General features: G+C 37.8%; 1 protein-coding gene across 2 annotated transcripts; it reads left to right on the top strand.

The window, feature by feature from the left end:
* Positions 1 to 1,198: 1,198 nt before the first annotated feature.
* Positions 1,199 to 20,387, top strand: KRCC1 (lysine rich coiled-coil 1). 2 transcript variants are annotated; one of them, XM_082643258.1, is made up of 5 exons: positions 1,199 to 1,367; positions 5,920 to 6,010; positions 10,668 to 10,774; positions 11,136 to 11,311; positions 19,352 to 20,387. In XM_082643258.1, the coding sequence occupies exon 5, from the start codon at positions 19,371 to 19,373 to the stop codon at positions 20,142 to 20,144; it is 774 nt and encodes a 257-aa protein (XP_082499384.1). In that variant the 5' UTR covers positions 1,199 to 1,367; positions 5,920 to 6,010; positions 10,668 to 10,774; positions 11,136 to 11,311; positions 19,352 to 19,370; the 3' UTR covers positions 20,145 to 20,387. The 2 variants fall into 2 exon arrangements, with proteins under 2 accessions (XP_082499384.1, XP_082499383.1); XM_082643257.1 differs by lacking the exon at positions 5,920 to 6,010.
* Positions 20,388 to 21,696: the final 1,309 nt, after the last annotated feature.

Here is a 21,696-nt window from a genome sequence, read left to right as displayed (position 1 = left end):
GAGGTCCAGGAATAGCAGTCATGTTTGACTTTCTCCACTAGAATTCGGGGAGCCAGGATGACTTCCAGATGGAACCCTTTGGCAGTATGGAGAGTAGATTGGAGGGGTGAAATGAGAGGAAGGATACGTTAGGCAGCTATTGCCATGGCACTAACAAAAGATGATAAGAACCTGAAATCGGTCAACAGTACTGTGACAGGAAAGGAGAGCATACCCAAGAGAAACTTTTGCACAGTGCACCCAGGGACATGCCCATCAACAGGAGAATGGGTGGAATGTGGTACAGCAATGAAATGAATAAATAACACCTATATGCAACAGCTTGGATGAACCTCAAAGTGTCCAGTGAAACAAGTTCCAGAATACTTCTAGAGAAAGACATAAATCTTTTGAGATTCAGAAACAATCTCAACTTTTTTTCATCACACTTATATATGATAAAGATATATACATATGGGGATTCCCCTGGTGGTCCAGTGGGTAAGACTCCATGCTCCCAAGGCAGGGGACCAGGGTTCGATTTCTGGTGGAGGAACTAGATCCCGCATGCATGCCGCAACTAATAGATCTCGCGTGCTGCAACTAAGACCCGGCGCAGCCAAAATAAATAAATAGGTATATTTTAAAGATACGTATATACATATGAAAGGAAATGATGACTACAAACCATGGTAATGATTTCTTTGGGAGACAGAGAACGAAAGGATGAATGTGTGTGTGTGTGTGTATATATAAGCATATACTGAGGAAGCCAGAAGGAGAGAGAAAAACATCACTTATGGAGCAATGATGACAACGTATCATAACCAAGGATTTTGCTCAGTCTACTCTGTGTATTAAAAAAGAAAGAAAAACAGATAAAGCAGGAAAGCATGTATTTTTCAGATATTTTGGAGGTAGAATCCGTAGATTTCCTGACTTTTTTTCTTAGTGGTTTGAGATTCACTCTCCCAAGGTGAGCGGCCCCACGAGCTTTTCCTTCCTTCCAACGGAGAGACCAGGGTCAGTCGAAGAACGGCGGGTGCGAGCCAGTTTAGAACAGAGGCCCGGAAGTAGCGGACGAAGGGGGCGGGGTAAACAGGAAGGCGGGGCTAAACGGGGCTTTCTGGGAGCGGGACTGCTGGGCAACCGCAGTAGCGCGCCTCGCCGCTATGGCGGCGCTGCTGTCCAGTTAGCCGCCGGTGGTGGCAGCAACTTCCCCTCCGGAAGTCCGGTCTCCGCCTCCTGCTCCCACCCCGCTTGCTCGGCGGCGGAGGCAGCGGTTGTCCCTGCCTCTCCGCCTACTCCACCTCGGCCTACCCACCGGCCGGCGGCGTTGGCGGGGAGGGGGACAGTAGTTGTAGACGGCCGCCCCTGCCTCAGAGAAGGTGAGTTCCCGCCCCGGCAGCGGGGGCGGCCCAGGCGTTCAGCCCCTCGACCCCACGGCCAGGGAGAGGCCGGGCGGGCCCGGGGAGTACGCTCCCCTCTCCACCCGCCACCCCCGGAAACGGGCGCCCGTGCCCCACGCGGATCGCTGCTGGGGAAGCTGAGGTTGGAGCGGGAGAGAGGCGACCAGGCCGAGGCCGTGGATCTGAAGGAAGGGGATGATGAGGCCACTCGGAGATCGAGGGGACAGAGACGGGGAGAGAAAAGGCCCCAGACGTGGAAGGGCGTAGACCTGCGCAGGGTGAAATCAACATCCTGGAAAGTAGCGACCTCACTCACACTTGGGGAGAAGTGGAGTTCGGAGTTTGGGGAGAGTAGGAAGTAAACAGGCGAGCTGAAAGGTGCCGGGCCCTAGAGGAGACAAGGGGGTGAGGCTTTTGAGGGACCACTTTGTAGAGTTTGCCCGGGTTTTTGAGGGTAACGCCGTGTAAAACAAGCCTCTAAGATTTACAGCCCTATCTTGACAGTGGTCTGAGTTTTAATATGTACCTGCCAGCGTCAAAGCTAATAAAGCAGGACATTGGGGCGGCGAAAACAGCTTTTATTCAGCAACTACTGACAGTAGGAAAAGAGCTGAGCTCCATTCCGATTTGCGCAGAGGTGTCTGGGGAGAAGATGTAGGAATGGGGCAAGGTGGAGCTCAAGTAGAGGCAGGGACGTGCAGAATTACAAAGGGTTGGGTGGTGTCCTTGCAGGCGAGCTGTGTCAGTTTGCTGGCAGTTAGGGAAGTGAGGATTCTGTTTTCCCACAGGGACTGGGAGACAGAGGCCCTGTCCTTCCTGATGATTAACACTGCAAAGGAATGGCTTCCAGATCCTTGAGAAAGACACTCCTAAGTTGTAGGAGGTACACACATACATCTCAGAGGGACGGAGCAAGGGTTCACAATCGTAATCCCTTTTTAGTAAGTACTAAAGAGAGGCCAGGGACCTGTCATCAGGTGTTGGCTAGAACAAACAGTAAATGTCTTTTGACAGCCCCAAGTTTTTCCAGATCTGAGCTCAAAATGGGGCTGGTTCATCCGAGGGCCGTAGCCACAGGCTGCTGGAGGCCAAGTTCAAGTTTGGTCAAGTCTTTGTGCAGAAGTTTGGAAGCAGTGTATCTGCCTAGAGTTTTCACCAGCACATTTTCCCTAACACAAAGAGCTATTTCTTGATCATCTCAATCTAAGAGATGTTTGAGTTTCTACAATTACTGTATACCTGCAAACAAACTGCTGGTTCCAAACCCTGAGTTTAGGCTTTAAGGAAGTTTTGGAAAGGATTTTAGACGGTGGAGCTTGATCTCACTGCAGAAGATCTAGTAAAACATTATGTCATCTTCATTTCCATAATTAATTTTTAGTATCTGCAGTGTTGCCTTATGTTGCCTTTTGTCTTCAGAGAGGAAGATGGTGGAAGCCAGAACATTGTTGGATAATTTAATTTCCTTTTTCCTGAGGGACAACAGTAAATATAGTAACTTCATTAAAATAATTTTTATTTTCATCCTCTTCCACAGTATACTCTATTTTTGTGTGGTAGTCGATCATCTTTTATACCTTTCACTTGGAGGAATGGTGAACAGTAAAGTATTATAAATTTCTTAAAACATTTTGTAAGAATCTTTATATAAATTCCATTCACTAAAACTGGAAATTAGAATTTCATTGCAACCAAATGATGTTCCATTAAGTCCCTTAGTGAAGACAACCTTTGGAAGACTAGATTTAGTGTCTTCAATCAACCTGGGTTAGTGTGATTGTTAGGATATTAAATAAAATCTCTTGAATTTTCTGCTTTCATACCAGATTTCCTGCCTTTCACTAACAAGTAAGCCTGAGCAGTTTATAGGTGTCAAGACTACAGTTCATTTTAGCTCCCATGGCCACATCACAGGAAGATTTGGAAACAGTTTCTTATGGAAAAAAAAAAAAAAAAAAACAGCTTTCTGCCAGACTTGGTTTTTTGCAATGACTTTGAATATGTGCAATTACGAAACACTTTAAATCAGTTCACACGATGCTAGCAGTTACTTTTCTATACTGCTTCAAGGTGGTATGAGAATACTGGAATAGGAGTCTTGACTGTTAAGTTCTAATGCTAATTTCTTAACTAGCTGTATGACCCTAAGTCCCAAACTTCCTGGACTTGAGTTTTGTCATCTGTGGGGAGAGGAGTTGGACTAGCCCAACTGAGTGGTTCTCAAATCAGGGGTGCTTTTGCCCCACCCCCTCCTCAGAAGACATTTAACAGTGTTTGGAGCCTTTTTTTTTCCCCCTTGGTTTTTGCCACTGGACAAGAAAGGGCTTGGTGATTACAGGTGCTACTGGCATCTACTTGGTATAGGCCAGAGATGCCGCAAACAACCTAAAATGCACAGGCCACCAACACAAACAACAAAGGATTATCCTACTGAAAATGTCAGTAGTGTCGAGGTTGAAGTCTGCACTAACCAAACTGAGCTCCTTGTCAGCTCTAAAATTGTGAACCGATTTTGCTGTTCCATAATGATATTCTTTCCATGGCTTGGCTGTGTACTAGAACAGCAATTCATAAAACATGAAACTTTGACCTCTAATGGCCATCAAATGACATTCAAAGACTAATGAAGTCTGTTGAGTTATGCTTGAGACCACTAGGATTTGAAAAACAAAATACAACTTGTTACCTAAAAATTACCTCTTGTCGCTTTAAGTAAATATCCTTAATTAACTTTTCAGTTAACTGCTACTTAACACATGGTAAATATTTGATATACTGTTTAAAACACTAGTAGGAGTAAGACCCAAGGTATTTTTAGTTTAAATATTTATAAAAGCCTAACGTAATTACCAATATAATAGTACATGAACAATAAGAGAAAAAAAATTTGCTTAGTACTTGGCCAGTATCTTTTTTTTTTTCTTAAAAGACTTTATTAGGAGATTCCTCCAAAAGGTATCAAAGAATTGTCATGCTTCCAGTTATTAAAATTCCACTCTCACTTTCAAGATCCTGATACTATTAAAACTGCTGATCCATTTTCACCTATAGCTGTAACACTCTTATAAGAGCTCCTCTATATCGGGCTTGATAACAAACAAAGGTCAGTAAGGATTAAAAATTAGCAAGCAGGGAATATATAGACAGTGTAAGATTATAAATAGGAAATTGAGAAATTAAACTCAATCCCAAAAACCCAAAGAAATACCACATGACCAGACTTCTATGAAAAGAAGTATACATTGCATTTATGGTCAAGGGAAAGATTTTCCAGGACACTTTGTAATTCATTGAGTCAAGTTTCTCAGATATTTTTGCTAGTTAAAAATGTTCTACTGAGTAATAATATTCCTAAGAAATCAGTAAAAACAAAACCACAGCAAACAGTTCTTGCTTATCTGCTTTTCAGGAAAAAAAATTAGACTCATTTTAAGAATGAAGAACATTTCTGAATTCTTACTGAATCATAAATCCATTTACATAGCAATTGCCAAAAATGTGCCTTTGTTTTCTTGACAGTAAGCAGAGATTCGAGTCAAATGACAGAAAATCTAGCTAACAGCCCTTCTTACAGTTACTCAGAAAACAGTTAGAGCTCCTACTATGGACCAGGTACTGTGTGTTAGGACAAGAGCATTCACAGACCCATTCATGTTTACTGATCTTTTAGAAGGACTGGCATGTGTTTGATGGCATTCTGAGATAGGATGTCTGCCATGGGTCCAAGTAACACTAATTTCACAAGCAAGAGCCGTGAGCTAGCTAGCCGTAGATTACTTATAATTATTGATGTTCAAAGGTTTAGTTCAAGTTAAGACATATATTTTCTGTTAAGTACATAACTAGTGCCCGTAATTAATGATTTTGTTAATTTCTTTGTATTTTGTCATTGGAGATATGCCATAGCAAATCCTCAGTTACTTTTATGGTTGTAGTGTTAGTGTAAAATAGCAAGAGCTTGGCAAACTCATAGGTCACATACTAATCTCATTTCCTGAAAAGGCAAGGTTAATAACTAACACAGTTAAGAATATTCATGATGCTAACAGGTACAGGCTGCATCTCTCAAAACTTCTTAAATGGGATTTGACCCTCAAGGTCAAAACAAAAATAAAACAGCATACTTTGGTTAATGGTTTCTTTGGGGCTTTTTTGTTTTTTTTGGCCGCACCACTTGGCATGCAGAATCTTATTAGTTCCCCAACCAGGGATCGAACCTGTGCCCCCTGCAGTGGAAACGCGGAGTGCTAACCACTGGACCACCAGGGAAGTCCCAGCATACTTTGGTTAAGATAACAGAATCAGTTACCTCGTCTCCCAAAACTTAGTGCTGTGTTCTACTTAGTCTTTCCTAAGATTATAATGGTATTAAAAGATTGCAAATCTCAAGAGCCAGGAACAAGGCAAGGATATCCATCCTCACCACTTCTTTTCCGTATTGTACTAGAGGCCCTAACCAGTATAGTCAGACAAGAAAAAGAAAAACATTTACAGATAGGAGAGGAAGAAATCACACTGTCTTTATTTGCAGATGCTATGATCATCTATGTAGAAAACCCCGAGGAATTTTGGGAAATGCTACTAGAATAAGTAGTGAATTTATCAAGGACATGAAATACAAGGTCAGTATACAAATCCAGTAGTATTTCTAAATGTTAACAAGCAATTAGACATTGAGATTTTTTTAAAAATACTATTTACTATTGCATCAAAAACCAAAATACTTTTGGATAACTTTAACAAAGTACAGTGAATGCTACATAACATTGCTGAGAGAAAGAAGATGCAGATAGTGGGGGAAATAGTCTTTTAATGCTTCTTAGTGAACCAAATTTAAAAGTATAGGACCATGCTATTAATTTGGTATATTTATTAAAGAGGAAGAATTTATTAAAGGGAACCTAATTACACCTAAAACTTAGCAAATTAACATTCCTAATTTTGCTCAAACATTTTTTTCTTCAGTGATTAAAGATATTTAAATATTTTTAAAACCTTTATGCTGTATTATGTTTTATTTATTTATTTATTTATTTATTTTTTGCGGTATGCGGGCCTCTCACTGTTGTGGCCTCTCCCGTTGCGGAGCACAGGCTCCGGATGCGCAGGCCCAGCGGCCATGGCTCACGGGCCCAGACGCTCCGCGGCATATGGGATCCTCCCAGACCGGGGCACGAACCCGTATCCCCTGCATCGGCAGGCGGACTCTCAACCACTGCGCCACCAGGGAGGCCCTGTATTATGTTTTAATACCATGTCACAACACAAATCAAATAATGTGCTTTGGGCATGAAAAATTTTAGTAAATTTTTCACTCAAATTGAGTTGATTTGCTCGTTCAACCTATTAAACCTATTGAGGCATATTAAAAATATTTCATACAATGCAAAAGTTAAATTCAGGTTTTGCTATTTCTAAAAGGGTGGTTGGAATGTAACAAATTCTCTCTGACAGGTCTATAATTAGGAAAAGTGGAGTGGTTCTTAGTATTTTATTAAGATATGAAGCATTTTTTAGACAGTTTTGAATTACGAGTAATTCATACTATTCATGTGTTTCATATTTAACTCAGTAGTTCACGTGCAGTGTTTTTATTACTTTAGCTTTTGCAATGGCTTTAGCTACTAATATTGAAATAAAAAAGACCAAACCTTGTACAGCTATTGAATAACAACGTGCATAGTTTCATTTCTCCAAAATAAAAGATTCCATTTTCTTTCTCTTTCCACTCTGATATCTTTCCTGGAAGTAAATGGCATTGTGAGTGTTGGTCTATAACTAGGCTTGTGGTGTACAAATAGGAATGTCAAGTTTTCAGAATTTTGCTAGATTTTTTCCAAAAATTTTAGAAGGTACAACTGAAAAAATACTCCAGATTAGTTTCAGAAGAGACAAACTATTTCTTGCTTGAGACCTAATACCAGCTTGTAAATAGCCTGCGTGCTTCTGCTTGACATTCCATATTCTTTTAGACATATATGTAGCAGACATTAACACAGAACATAAACTGAAATCTTTATAAAGAGTTGGTTTAAAATCAGAGCAATCAGAAAAGATAATAAGGATCAAGTTGAACTTTCAGCTTTCATTAAAAAAAAACAAACAAAAAAAACAAAGTCCCTCTGAAACATGAGTTAACTTGAGATACAAAGAATAGGTACTCCTGTCAGGCACTCCTGACCTGTTTACCCATAACCTTTTCTACTTTTTTCTACTTTTCTGTAGTTACTAGAATAATTGGTTGGAAAAACATTTCATTCTATCAGTTAAGTAGATGAAATCCTGAATAACAATAAAAAACAGCTCAGCTGTACAGCACTCAGTATGTGCCATGCAATCCTCTAAGCACTTTACATGTATTAATTTCCTTAAGACACACAATAACTCTGAGGTGTATGTTATATCCTGTTAGAGGCTGAGAAACTTGACCAAGGTCATATAACTAATAAATGCCAGAACTGACTCCAGAGTCCCTATGTCTGGCTCCTAGAAGCAGTGAGATAATTAACATAGTATGACAACCAGTAGTTCTGCATAGGTGACTTGAGCTTTGTTAGATGGGTGATCTTTCTAGAAACAAAGCCAACACTTAAAAATCCAGTCTAACAAATTAAGGTAGAATTTTTTTTTCAAAACATGCATTATAGATCTCTAAGCTCCTCTTATACACTTTACTGAGGTATACTTACAATGAACGGCCCTTATTTAAAGTGTACAGTTCAATGAGTATTTGACAGGTGTATACTCCCATGAAACCACCTTCATAAATAAAATGCCAAATGTTTCCACCAATCCCAACAGTTTCCTCCTGCCCCTTTACAGTCCATCCCTCCCTCCACCCCTGTCCCTGGCAACCACTAATCTGCTTTCTATCACTATAGATTAGTTTGCATTTCTAGAACTTTTTATAAGTAGACTCATAGTAGGTACTCTTTTGTGTCTTACTCAACATGATGATTTTGTGATTCATCCATGTTGTATGTCTTGCTATTTTGTTCATTTTTTACAGCTGAATAATTCTGTTGTATGGATATACCACATTTTGTTTACCCATTCCCTTGTTGATAGACATTAGGGTTGTTTCAGTTTGGGGCTATTACAAATAAAGCTTCTGTGAATATTCATGTACAGTTCTTTGCATGGACATATGTTTTCAGTTCTCTTGGGCAAATACATATGAGTGAAATGACTGGATCATATAGTACGTATTTAACTTTTAAAGAAATTGTCAGATTGTAAAGTTGTACCATTTTAAGTTCTAACTAGTAGTGTATGGGAGTTCCAGCTGTTCAGCGTCCTTTCCAACACTTGGTATTTTCAGTCCTTTTAAGTTAGTCTTTCTAATGATGGTGTAATATTATCTCGTGGTTTTAATTTGCATTTATTTGGCTGTTTATATTTTTTTTTCTGAAGTGTCTGTTCAAATCGTTTACCCATTTTTAACTGAGTTTGTCTTATTATTGAGTCATACAGTTCTTTATTTATTCTAGATATAAGTCCTTTGTCTGATGTATGAAATAAGAATGCATTCCACCATTTTGTGGCTAACTTTTCATTTTTTTTAATGGAAAGCTGTGTAAAGCCCTGGAGATCAGAAAATATTTCAGGTTTTGTAAAAGCAGAGAAGTGGATTCCAGAATGTGGAGAAGTTTTACATCAGTTGGAAAGGCAGCCAAGCATATCAGTTAATAACAGATTCTGGAGCCAGACTGCTCCTCTCATTTATTAACTGCAATCACAGACATGTTCCTTAACTTTTCTATGCCTCAGTTTCCTCATCTATTAACTATGTACGTAGTTATATAATAGTACTTACCCCATAGGCTTCTTAGGAGGATAAAATTAGTTACTATTCTTAAGTGCTGAAATAGTACCTGGTACATGGTAAGGGCAATGCTGGGTAAGTGTTACAGAACAAATTATTAATAGGTGACTTGTAAATGTAATACTTTGAAGTGACCATAAAAGGCAATTTCAGGTTTACTAAAAGTACAAGTGATGCCATGCCTGATTTTCTTTTGTGAACCATCTGGTAGGTCAGAGGAATGTTGTGGGATCATATTCTTCAGTGAGGACACTCAGTTTTCTGTGAGATTTTGGGGTATCCAGCAGTGTGCCAGGAGGTACTTGAAGTTTAAATGGCACATTTTATTTAAAGATTAAATTGAAGCTTTTACATAAAATGGATGTTTTAAGGCTAGAATTCAAGAAGTTCACGAGTTTTTAAGGTTAATCATGAAACTTGAAATACATCTTTCTGTGATTGATCTCTAGGCTGTATACTCCCTAGACCTCCAGGCAATAAGAGTTCACTTGTCTGACTGTATAGAATGCTTTGGTCAAAATGATTGAGATTGAGAACGATTGCTGTAGAAAGAATAGTTACAATTTAGGAAGACATGTCATGTGTTTTTCAAATATTAATAAAATGGAAAAATAAGACATTTATATAGTACAAATAGATTTGAATAATCAGACTCATAAGAAGGAAGATGGTGGGGAGCGGAGTGGAGAAGCGTAGAGTGTTCACGTAAAGGTGCTGAATTTAATTTTGGAATAAACTCAGATTCTATGAAATTTTTAATGTCTTTCTTATTGGGAATGAATAGATCAATCCTAGATGAAGGAAAAGGGTGAATTCTTTGTAGCGTGCCATAATTATCTTACTGTCTTCCTACTTAAAGTTTTCGCCAGTAACATGGATGAACACATAGACTGAATGCATATAAAAACTATGTGTGGGAAAAGTAGCAAATGTCAAGATTAAAACAATTTGAATTTTAAAGATCGTCAGAGGTAGGAATGGTGGCCTAAACCCATTACAAGATGAAGTGTAAAGTCCTGCATTTAGAGAAATTAGTCAATTACATTAAGTACCAGATGGGAGAAGAAAGCCAACGTGGGGAGAGAAATGCTACCTCTGGGATTTTAGCAATTACAAAGGTCAGTAGAAGTCAGTAACATGTCTGCTATAAGACACGAAGTACTAGGGCTGGATGCCCCAGATCATTTCCATAAAGTCCAGAGTTCTACTGGTGCCCTAATAACTTCTCCTTCAGAATGGTATTTTCTGGACTAAAAAATATATTACCATAGTAAATATCAGAGGCTTACTAAATGTTTTTATACTAAAATTGTCATTCTAATAAGCAAAAAGCCAGTACTTTAGCCTTGCAAGCACTTAGGAAATTAAGATTTGAGATGGTATATGAAATGATATCCAGTTGAAGATTGAAAATATTACCCTAAATGTCTTACCTCTCTTTATTTTATTCATAGATACCATGTTGAATGAGCAAAGACTGAACTTTTTACAGATACCTTTTGTAAAAGACTTATAAGGAATAGTACCATAATTTGAATCGCAGTGGATTTCACATTATGAGGTAGGTTGAAAATAAAGAGCTTCTAAATTGTTAGTATTTTTTATACGGAAGCTGGTACTTTGACTTGAAAGCAAGCAAAACTCTAAAAGTGTTAGTTCAGACTAAATATATTAAAACGCATGAGTGCTATCTTCAAATTCAGAGGTATAAATTTTGGATCACTTTCTCTAAAATAAACAATATTATTTATTTTTCAAGGTAAAATACATACTCAAAAAGTTAGCTTTACTTTCAGATTTACAGGAAGCAAAATAAGAAATTGAAGATGTATTTTATGAGTTTTCAGATGATTGATCTATGTTGATGTAATTCTAAACTTTGAATTATTTAATTGTTATAACAAGACTGTGCTTGGTTTCAGGTGAATGGGAGTGGAGTATTGGACAAAAAATAGATTTTTAAATCTCTGCATCATGGTTTTTAGCTCCTCAGTTGTTGTACAGTCTCACTATTTGGGGAAAGTTCATGCTAAAAAACTGAAGCAATTAATGGGTGAATATGATCAAATTTCTCCACCAAGTTCTCAACCTGATAAAGGTAAGGTTCCATTCACCTCTTCATTCATCTCTGCACCATCTGTGATCTTTTGGGATTGGCTTCTTTCACTCTGCATGTCTTCAAGGTTCATCCACGTTGTACCATTTATTAGTATTTCATTCCTTTTTATTGCTGAATAATATTCCATTGTGTGAATTGCCACATTTTATTTATCCATTCATCAGTTGATGATCACTGAGTCATTTCTGCTTTTAGCTGTTAGGAATAGTGCTGCTGTGTATATTTTTGTACAAGTTTTTGTGTGGACATAGATTTTCAGTCCTCTTGCATTGAAACCTAAGAGTGAAATTGCTAGGGTTATGTGGTAACTCTACGTTTGACACTTTGAGGAACTGCCAAACTGTTTTCCAAAGTAGCTGCACATTTTATATTTGCACCAAGAATGAATGAAGTTTCCAGTTTTTCCTCCTTTTTGTCAACACTTATTATTATGTCTTTTTTTTGTATTTTTTTATACAGCAGGTTCTTATGAGTTATCCATTTTATACATATTAGTGTATATATGTCAATCCCAATCTCCCAATTCATCACACCACCCCCCCACCACCACTTTCCCCCCTTGGTGTCCATACGTTTGTTCTCTACATCTGCATCTCTATTTCTGCCCTGCAAACAGGTTCATCTGTACCATTTTTCTAGGTTCCACATATATGCGTTAATATATAATATTTGTTTTTCTCTTTCTGAATTACCTCACTCAGTATGACAGTCTCTAGATCCATCCATGTCTCTGCAAATGACCCAATTTAGTTCCTTTTTATGGCTGAGTAATACTCCATTGTATATATGTACCACATCTTTATCCATTCGTCTGTCGATGGGCATTTAGGTTGCTTCCATGACCTGGCTTCTTGTAAGTACTGCTGCAATGAACATTGGGGTTCATGTGTGTTTTTGAATTATGATTTCCTCTGGGTATATGCCCAGAAGTGGGATTGCTGGACCATATGGTACTTCTATTTTTAGTTTTTTAGGGAACCTCCATACTGTTCTCCATAGTGGCGGTATCAATTTGCATTCCCACCAACAGTGCAAGAGGGTTCCCTTTTCTCCACACCCTCTCCAGCATTTGTTGTTTGTAGATGTTCTTATGATACCCATTCTGATGGGTGTGAGGTGATACCTCATTGTAGTTTTGATTTGCATTTATCTAATAATTAGTGATGTTGAGCAGCTTTTCATGTGCTTCTTGGCCATCTGTATGTCTTCTTTGGAGAAATATCTATTTAGGTCTTCTGCCCATTTTTTGATTGAGTTGTTTGTTTTTTTTAATATTGAGCTGCATGAGCTGTTTATATATTTTGGAGATTAATCCTTTGTCCGTTGATTCGTTGGCAAATATTTTCTCCCATTCTGAGGGTTGTCTTTTCGTCTTGTTTGCAGTTTCCTTTGCTTTGCAAAAGCTTTTAAGTTTCATTAGGTCCTATTTGTTTATTTTTGTTTTTATTTCCATTACTCTAGGAGGTGGATCAAAAAAGATCCTGCTGTGATATATGTCAAAGAGTGTTCTTCCTATGTTTTCCCCTAAGAGTTTTATAGTGTCCGGTCTTACATTTAGGTCTCTAATCCATTCTGAGTTTATTTTTGTGTATGGTGTTAAGGAGTGTTCTAATCTTTCTTTTACATGTAGCTAGCTGTCCAGTTTTCTCAGCACCACTTATTGAAGAGACTTTCTTTTCTCCATTGTATATCCTTGCCTCCTTTGTCATAGATTAGTTGACCATAGGTGCATGGGTTTATCTCTAGGCTTTCTATCCTGTTCCATTGATCTATATTTCTGTTTTTGTGTCAGTACCATATTGTCTTGATTACTGTAGCTTTGTAGTATAGTCTGAAGTCAGGGAGTTTGATTCCTCCAGCTCCGTTTTTTTCCCTCAAGACTGCTTTGGCTATTCAGGATCTTTTGTGTCTCCATACAAATTTTAAGATTTTTTGTTCTAGTTCTGTAAAAAGTGCCATTCGTAATTTGATAGGGATTGCATTGAACCTGTAGATTGCTTTGGGTAGTATAGTCATTTTCACAATATTGATTCTTCCAATCCAAGAACATTGTATATCTCTCCATCTGTTGGTATCATCTTTAATTTCTTTCATCAGTGTCTTATAGTTTTCTGCATACAGGTCTTTTGTCTCCCTAGGTAGGTTTATTCCTAGGTATTTTATTCTTTTTGTTGCAGTGGTATATGGGAGTGTTTCCTTAATTTCTCTTTCTGATCTTTTGTTGTTAGTGTATAGGAATGCAAGAGATTTCTGTGCATTAATTTTCTATCCTGCAACTTTACCAAATTCATTGATTAGCTCTAGTAGTCTTCTGGTGGCGTCTTTAGGATGCTCTATGTATAGTGTCATGTCATCTGCAGGAAGTGACAGTTTTACTTCTTCTTTTGCAATTTGTATTCCTTTTATTTCTTTTTCTTCTCTGATTGCCAATGCTAGGACCTGCAAAGCTTTGTTGAATAATAGTGGTGAGAGTGGATATCCTTGTCTTGTTCCTGATCTTAGGGGAAATGCTTTTAGTTTTTCACCATTGCGAATGACGTTGCTGTGGGTTTGTCATATATGGCCTTTATTATGTTGAGGTAGGTTCCCTCTATGCCCACTCTCTGGAGAGTTTTTATCATAAGTGGGTGTTGAATTTTGTCAAAAGCTTTTTCTGATCTATTGAGATGATCATATGGTTTTTCTTCTTCGATTTGTTAATATGGTGTATCACATGGATTGATTTGCGTATATTGAAGAATCCTTGCATCCTTGGGATAAATCCCACTTGATCATGGTGTATGATCCTTTTAATGTGTTGTTGGATTCTGTTTGCTAGTATTTTGTTGATGATTTTTGCATCTATATTCATCAGTGATATTAGTCTGTAATTTTCTTTTTTGGTAGTATCTTTGTCTGGTTTTGGTATCAGGGTGATGGTGGCCTCATAGAATGAATTTGGGAGTTTTCCTTCCTCTGCAATTTTTTGGGACAGTTTGAGAAGGATGGATGTTAGCTCTTTCTAAATGTTTGATAGAATTCACCTGTGAAGGGCTTCCCTGGTGGCGCAGTGGTTGAGAGTCCGCCTGCTGATGCAGGGGACATGAGTTCATGCCCTGGTCCGGGACGATCCCACATGCTGCGGAGCGGCTGGGTCCGTGAGCCATGGCCACTGAGCCTGCGCATCCGGAGCCTGTGCTCCACAATGGGAGAGGCCACAACAGTGAGACGCCCACGTTCCGCAAAAAAAAAAAAAAGAGTTCACCTGTGAAGCTATCTGGTCCTGTACTTTCGTTTGTTGGAAGATTTTTAATCACAGTTTCAATTTCATTACTTGTGATTGGTCTGTTCATATTTTCTATTTCTTCCTGGTTCAGTTTTGGAAGGTTATACCTTTCTAAGAATGTGTCTGTTTCTTCTGGGTTGTCCATTTTATTGGCATAGAGTTGCTTGTAGTAGTCTCTCAAGATGCTTTGTATTTCTACAGTGTCTGTTGTAACTTCACCTTTTTCATTTCTAATTTCATTGATTTGAGTCCTCTCCCTTTTTCTTGATGAGTCTGGCTAATGGTTTATCAATTATGTTTATCTTCTGAAAGAACCAGCTTTTAGTTTTATTGATCTTTGCTATTGTTTTCTTTGTTTCTCTTTCATTTATTTCTGCTCTGATCTTTATGATTTCTTTCCTTCTGCTAACTTGGAGTTTTGTTTGCTCTTCTTTCTCTAGTTCCTTTAGGTGTAAGGTTAGTTTATTTACTTGAGATTTTTCTTGTTTCTTGAGGTAGGCTTGTATAGCTATAAAGTTCCCTCTTAGAGCTCCTTTTGCTGCATCCCATATGTTTTGGATCATCATGTTTTCATTGTCATTTGTCTCTAGGTAGTTTTTTATTTCCTCTTTGATTTCTTCAGTGATCTCTTGGTTATTTAGTAACGTATTGTTTAGCCTCCATGTGTTTGTGTTTTTTACATTTTTTCCCCTGTAATTGATTTCTAATCTCATAGCGTTGTGGTCAGAAAAGATGCTTGATAGGATTTCAGTTTTCTTAAATTTACTGAGGTTTGATTTGTGACCCAAGATGTGATCTATCCTGGAGAATGATCTGTGAGCACTTGAGAAGAAAGTGTAATCTGCTGTTTTTGAATGGAATGTCCTATAAATATCAATTAAATCTCTCTGGTCTATTGTGTCATTTAAAGCTTGTGTTTCCTTATTAATTTTCTGTTTGGATGATCTGTCCATTGGTGTAAGTGAGGGGTTAAAGTCTCCCATTATTATTGTGTTACTGTCGATTTCCTCTTTTATAGCTGTTAGCAGTTGCCTTATGTATTGAGGTGCTCCTATGTTGGGTGCATATATATTTATAATTGTTATATCTTCTTCTTGGATTGATGCCTTGGTCATTATGTAGTGTCCTTCCTTGTCTCTTGTAAAATTCTTTATTTTAAAGTCTATTTTATCTGATATGAGTATTGCTGTTCCAGCTTTCTTTTCATTTCCATTTGCATGGAAAATCTTTTTCCATCCCCTCTTTCAGTCTGTATGTGTCCCTAGGTCTGAAGTGGGTCTCATGTAGACAGCATATATATGGGTCCTTTTTTTGTATCCATTCAGCGAGCCTGTGTCTTTTTGTTGGAGCATTTAATACATTCACGTTTAAGGTAATTATCAATATGTATGTTCCTATTACCATTTTCTTAATTGTTATGGGTTTATTTTTGTAGGTTCTTTTCTTCTCTTGTGTTTCTCACTTAGAGAAGTTCCTTTAGCATTTGTTGTAGAGCTGGTTTGGTGGTGCTGAATTCTCTTAGCTTTTGCTTGTCTGTAAAGCTTTTGATTTCTCCATCAAATCTGAATGAGATCCTTGCCAGTTAGAGTAATCTTGGTTGTAGGTTCTTCCCTTTCATCACTTTAAGTATATCATGCCACTTCCTTCTGGCTTGTAGAGTTTCTGCTGAGAAATCAGCTGTTAACCTTATGGGAGTTCCCTTGTATGTTATTTGTCATTTTTCCCTTGTTGCTTTCAGTAATTTTTCTTTGTCTTTAATTTTTGTCAATTTGATTACTATGTGTCTCGGCATGTTTCTCCTTGGGTTTATCCTGCTGGAACTCTCTGCGCTTCCTGGACTTGGGTGGCTATTTCCTTTCCCATGTTAGGAAAGTCTTTGACTATAATCCCTTCAAATATTTTCTCGGGTCCTTTCTCTCTCTCTCTTCTCCTTCTGGGACCCCTATAATGTGAATGTTGGTGAGTTTAATGTTGTCCCAGAGATCTCTTAGGCTGTCTTCATTTCTTTGCATTCTTCTTTCTTTATTCTGTTCCATGGCAGTGAATTCCACCATTCTGTCTTCCAGGTCACTTATCCATTTTTCTGCCTCAGTTATTCTGCTATTGATTCCTTCTAGTGTATTTTTCATTTCAGTTTTTGTATTGTTCATCTCTGTTTGTTTGTTCTTTAATTCTTCTAGGTCTTTGTTCTTTAATTATTCTAGGTCTTTGTTAAACATTTCTTGCATCTTCTCGATCTTTGCTTCCATTCTTTTTCCGAGGTCCTAGATCATCTTCACTATCATTATTCTGAATTCTTTTTCTGAAAGGTTGCGCATCTCCACTTCATTTAGTTGTTTTTCTGGGGTTTTACCTTGTTCCTTCATCTGGTACAATGTCCTCTGCCTTTTCATTTTGTCTATCTTTCTGTGAATGTGGTTTTCCTTCCACAGGCTGCAGAATCGTAGTTTTTCTTGCTTCTGCTCTCTGCCCTCTGGTGGATGAGGCTATAAGCTTATAGGATAGATGATTGCTACAGGGGCTCTTTCTTGATCTGTGTCTCAACAAGTGGCACCTATCTGTCTTTTTGATTATAGCCATCCTAGTGGCTATGAAGTGAAATCTTTTTATTATAAAACATATTTAAACATATAAGGAGAGAAAGCAGTATTATGAATGCTCATGTACCCACCATCCAGTTTTAACAATTATCAACATCTTTTTAATCTTATTAGTGACTTTTAACAGTTTTATTGAGGTATAGTTGACATACAGTAAACGGTATGTATTCCAGGTATACAGTTTGATAGGTCTTGAAAGGTGTATATACCCATGAAATGATCACCACAATTAAGATAGTAAACATATCCATACCCACAAAAGTGCCATTTATAATCGCTCCCTCCTACTTTTTCCTGCCTCATCCCCAAGCAACCACTGTGTTACTACAGATTAGTTTGCATTTTTAAGAGTTTTATATATATGGAATCATATATTATGTACTCTTTGGTCAGGCTTCTTTCATTCAGCATGATTATTTTGAGATTCATCTATTTCAAGTGTATCAATAATCTATTCCTTTTTATCATTGATTCCATTCTATAGATATACCACTATTTGATTTATGCATTCACCTGTTGATCAATATTTGGGTTTTTTTTCCTTTCCAGGGCTATTACAAATAACACTGCTATGAACATTCATGTATAAGTCTTTATGTGGACATATACTTCCTTTTCTTTTGGATAAATATCTAGGAGTGGAATAACTGTATCGTATGTTAGGTGTATGTTTAACTTCCTCAGAAACTACCAGACTGTTTTCCAAGTAATTGTATCCTTTTACATCCCTACCAGCGATGTATGAGAATTTCAATTGTTCCACATGCTCACCAGTCTCTTTAATTTCAGTCATTCTAGTGAGTGTGAGGTAGTACCTTTTTGTGGTTTTAACTGACATTTGCTTGATGATGAATGACATTGAGCATCTTTCATTTGTTTATTGTCCATTTGTATATATTCTTTTCTGAAGTGTCTGTTCAAATTTTTTACCCATATTTAATCAATTATTTGTTACATTATTTTGCTCTAGTCAGAATTTTTATACTGTTTGAGTAGAATAAGAGCTAAATTTTCTGACTCACCAAATTAGGCTTCATTTAGACTTTCTTTTTAATCTCAAATTGCCAGTAAAGCTAGCTCATCATTAGTGACTCTAGATTGCTTTCAGACTTGTTCTGTTAATGGAAAGAAATGTTTGATTCTACATGGGTTACACTGCCTCCTAATTTTTGGAAATAAAGTATAACACAAAAATATCTAGTGCATTATCATCTCATAGTGAGTACTTTTTCTGCTAGATTTGTAATGCAGGATTTGAGGTGAGGGGAGAGAAAGAGAAATAGTAGTAGTACTACCCCCACCCCCCAAAAGAAATTTAAACAAGCAAACAAAGACTAGCATTATCTGCTTTAAATTTCTTTTGAAACTTTTCCCTACATAAATCCTAGCCCCTCTCAGCTGTCACCTCCATTTCCTTCCTTAACCCTCCCACCAGTGCTTTAATAATAGAGAACAAACCAGAAGGCATTCTAGAATGCTTTTTTCACCAATCAGAAGTCATGGAATGAAATCCAAGACCCTGTTCTGAAGATACGGAACTCTTTTCCCTCGTCTTTCCCCATGCCCTATACCTATGATTAGTTTTGTCTCATAGCTGAATTTCTAATTTCCAGCATTCCCAAGCCATTTTACAAACATCCTTTTATTATTAAGTCTTACAATACTCTAGTCAGGTGAGTATATTTGTTCATTTTATTTTGTTTGAGTAAACAGAAGATTTTAAAGATCAAATTACTTCTCTATGGTTTATTACTTTTCTTAGATAGCAGTATACAAAAAATTGACTAATCTGAACTTTAGAAATCGTTTGAACATTCAGATCAGGCCAGTCACCATGGATGTGTAAGTCGTTGTATCCCTATATTCCTTAACGTTTTTAGCCCCACAAAAGAATTCTATATGTCAGCTCCTTTCTACCCTCTTCATCCCACTTCTGAGAAAGATAAAATTATTTGTGAGTGACCTAGGCAATATTTGACCTTTGTGATGCTCCTTTTTGGCAGTTAATGTCATGATGTTTAACTTTCATGCCAAAGTAGGTTTTAATTTGTTTGGGCTTCTTTATTTTGTTTTTTGAGACTCTTTTCAAGAGTAAAAGAAATATTCAGCATAAAATAATATAGTAAGAAGAATTTTCTCCCATCTTCTCTACAGAGAATCCCTTGTCAACCTAATGAAGCATTCAAAGAAGACATCTGACTCTTTTCAAGATGAACTTGAGGATTATATCAAAGTGCAGAAAGCCAGAGGCTTAGAGCCAAAGACGTGTTTCAGAAAGATGAGAGAGGATTATTTGGAAACCTGTGGATACAAAGAAGAGGTTGATTCTAGACCCAGGTGTAGAATGTTTGATCAAAGACTCCCTTATGAACCCATCCAGACCTACCGAAGACCATGCAATATTTCACAAGCAGTGGAGAAGCGGTTACCTCAGTGGCTACCAGCTCATGACAGCAGGCTGAGACTAGACTCCCTGGGCTACTGTCAATTCACCAGGGACTATTTCTCAGGAAAACCAGTAGCCCTGAACTTTAGTCAACAAGAGTATAACTGTAGCTCATACAGTGTAGAATCTGGAGTTTACAGGCACCTCTCCTTAGAAAACAGTACCAGTGCCCATCAAACTAGTTATAAACAGATACATCAGAAGAGAAAAAGGCACCCAGAGGAAGGCTGGGAAAAACCAGAAGAGGAGAGGCCCAAGCATAAGAGGAAGAAAGCTTATGAGGAAATAGATTTAGACAAACACAAGAGTGTCCAAAGAAACAAAACAGAGGTGGAAACAGTCAGAGTCAGTACAGAAAAGCATAAGAACCGAAAGGAGAAAAAAAGCCGAGATGTAGCCTCTAAGAAAGAGGAACGTAAGCGTAGAAGAGAGAAAAAGGAACAAGGGAAAGAAAGGACAGAAGAGGAGATGCTTTGGGACCAGTCTATACTTGGATTTTGAAGCTCTTGCATTGGTTCTCCTGAGGTTAAACTGAAAAAATAGTTGAGGAGCTTGGTTTTATGATGTCCACGTTCATATCGCTCTTTTCATGTGAACAGGTACAAAGGCTAAGTGAACAGAAAACAGTGTACTTGCTGTCCAACATGGAAATTACTTTTCCTCCTTCTAAAATCATTACTACATTTTTCTTATACATAATGTAATTTCCCTTAATGAGGTAAATAAAATGCTTTATTCATCAAATTGCTATGATGGTGGAAGTGTTTTTCCCTTGGGAGGTCATTTATTTTAAATTGGAGGATTAATAGGCTTTACAGAATCTATTTCTTGATTGGGTTTTAGTTTGGGGTGGGTGTTTTTATATTCGTTTTCTCTGTGAAGCAGTTTAGATTGATTTTTTTTTCCTTTGTTAGATCTAACTTGCAGTATATTTTCTAGATTGGAAAGTGGAAAATGACATACATTATAATAAGCTTAAGTTACATACAGTTTTAAATGTTTCAAGAAGTCTTGATACAAAATCAGTTTATATTCTGGAAATGTTTATAATATAATAAAGTTCTAATTTCTACAATTTTTTTGTTTTCTAATTTCTACATTTTTGAACACACAGTGATGTGTTCCTATTCAACGAAGATTTTCTTCTAGAAGAGCAATAACTGAGCATATATAAACCCACTTTTTAGGGCAGAAATCTGAACGACCACAATTTTTCCAAATAGTTGAAATTGGGGAATTTATAAGAAAATGTCATTAGAGGAACTTCCTTGGCAGTCCCGTGGTTAAGAATCTGAGCTTCCACTGCAGGGGGCACAGGTTCCATCCCTGGTCAGGGAACTAAGATCCCCCATGATGCGTGATGTGGCAAAAAAAAAAAAAAAAAAAAAAGCCATTGGAATATTCTTTCCTGACCAGTGTTTTCATTCTGATAATCCACTTTTTTACAATAAGCATATCAAGTGTTTGAGCACTGCTATTTTGCTGTAGAAAGAGTGGTGGCCTGGGAATCTGAATCCCAGGATTCTAGACTCAACTATGCCATCAAGGTGTTATGTGACTTTGGGGAATTCACTTTATTTTCCTCATTATCAAATATACCTAGAAGGACTGGCCTCTAAAATGCCTTGGATAACAACAAGATGCTGTGATATGAAAACTCTCTTTGCATTCTACAGTGTTGTGCTTACATGTTTATTGTAATATTAACTTTAAAATTATTTTGCTTAAATTATTTTTAATCATATATATTCCCTTCCCCTACTCAACCCTCTGCATGCAACCAGTCTCCCCACCCTTGCTAGGCTGCTGCCTTACTCAGCTCTGACCCCTCTCTGGGTCCCCACCTTGCCTAGCTTCCTACCTCAGTGGGTCCCAAATAGCAAAGAAGAAAGAAAGGAGGGCTTCCCCAGTGGCGCAGTGGTTAAGAATCCGCCTGCCAATGCAGGGGACATGGGTTCAAGCCCTGGTCCGGGAATATCCCACATGCCACAGAGCAACTAAGCCCGTGCGCCGCAACTACTGAGCCTGCGCTCTGGAGCCGGTGAGCCACAAC

The sequence above is a fragment of the Mesoplodon mirus genome (assembly GCF_964341445.2).
Source record: "Mesoplodon mirus genome assembly, chromosome: 14".
NCBI classification, from domain to species: domain Eukaryota; kingdom Metazoa; phylum Chordata; class Mammalia; order Artiodactyla; family Ziphiidae; genus Mesoplodon; species Mesoplodon mirus.
Note: the sequence above shows the minus strand (reverse complement) of the source record. Positions and strands in the feature narration are given on the sequence as shown.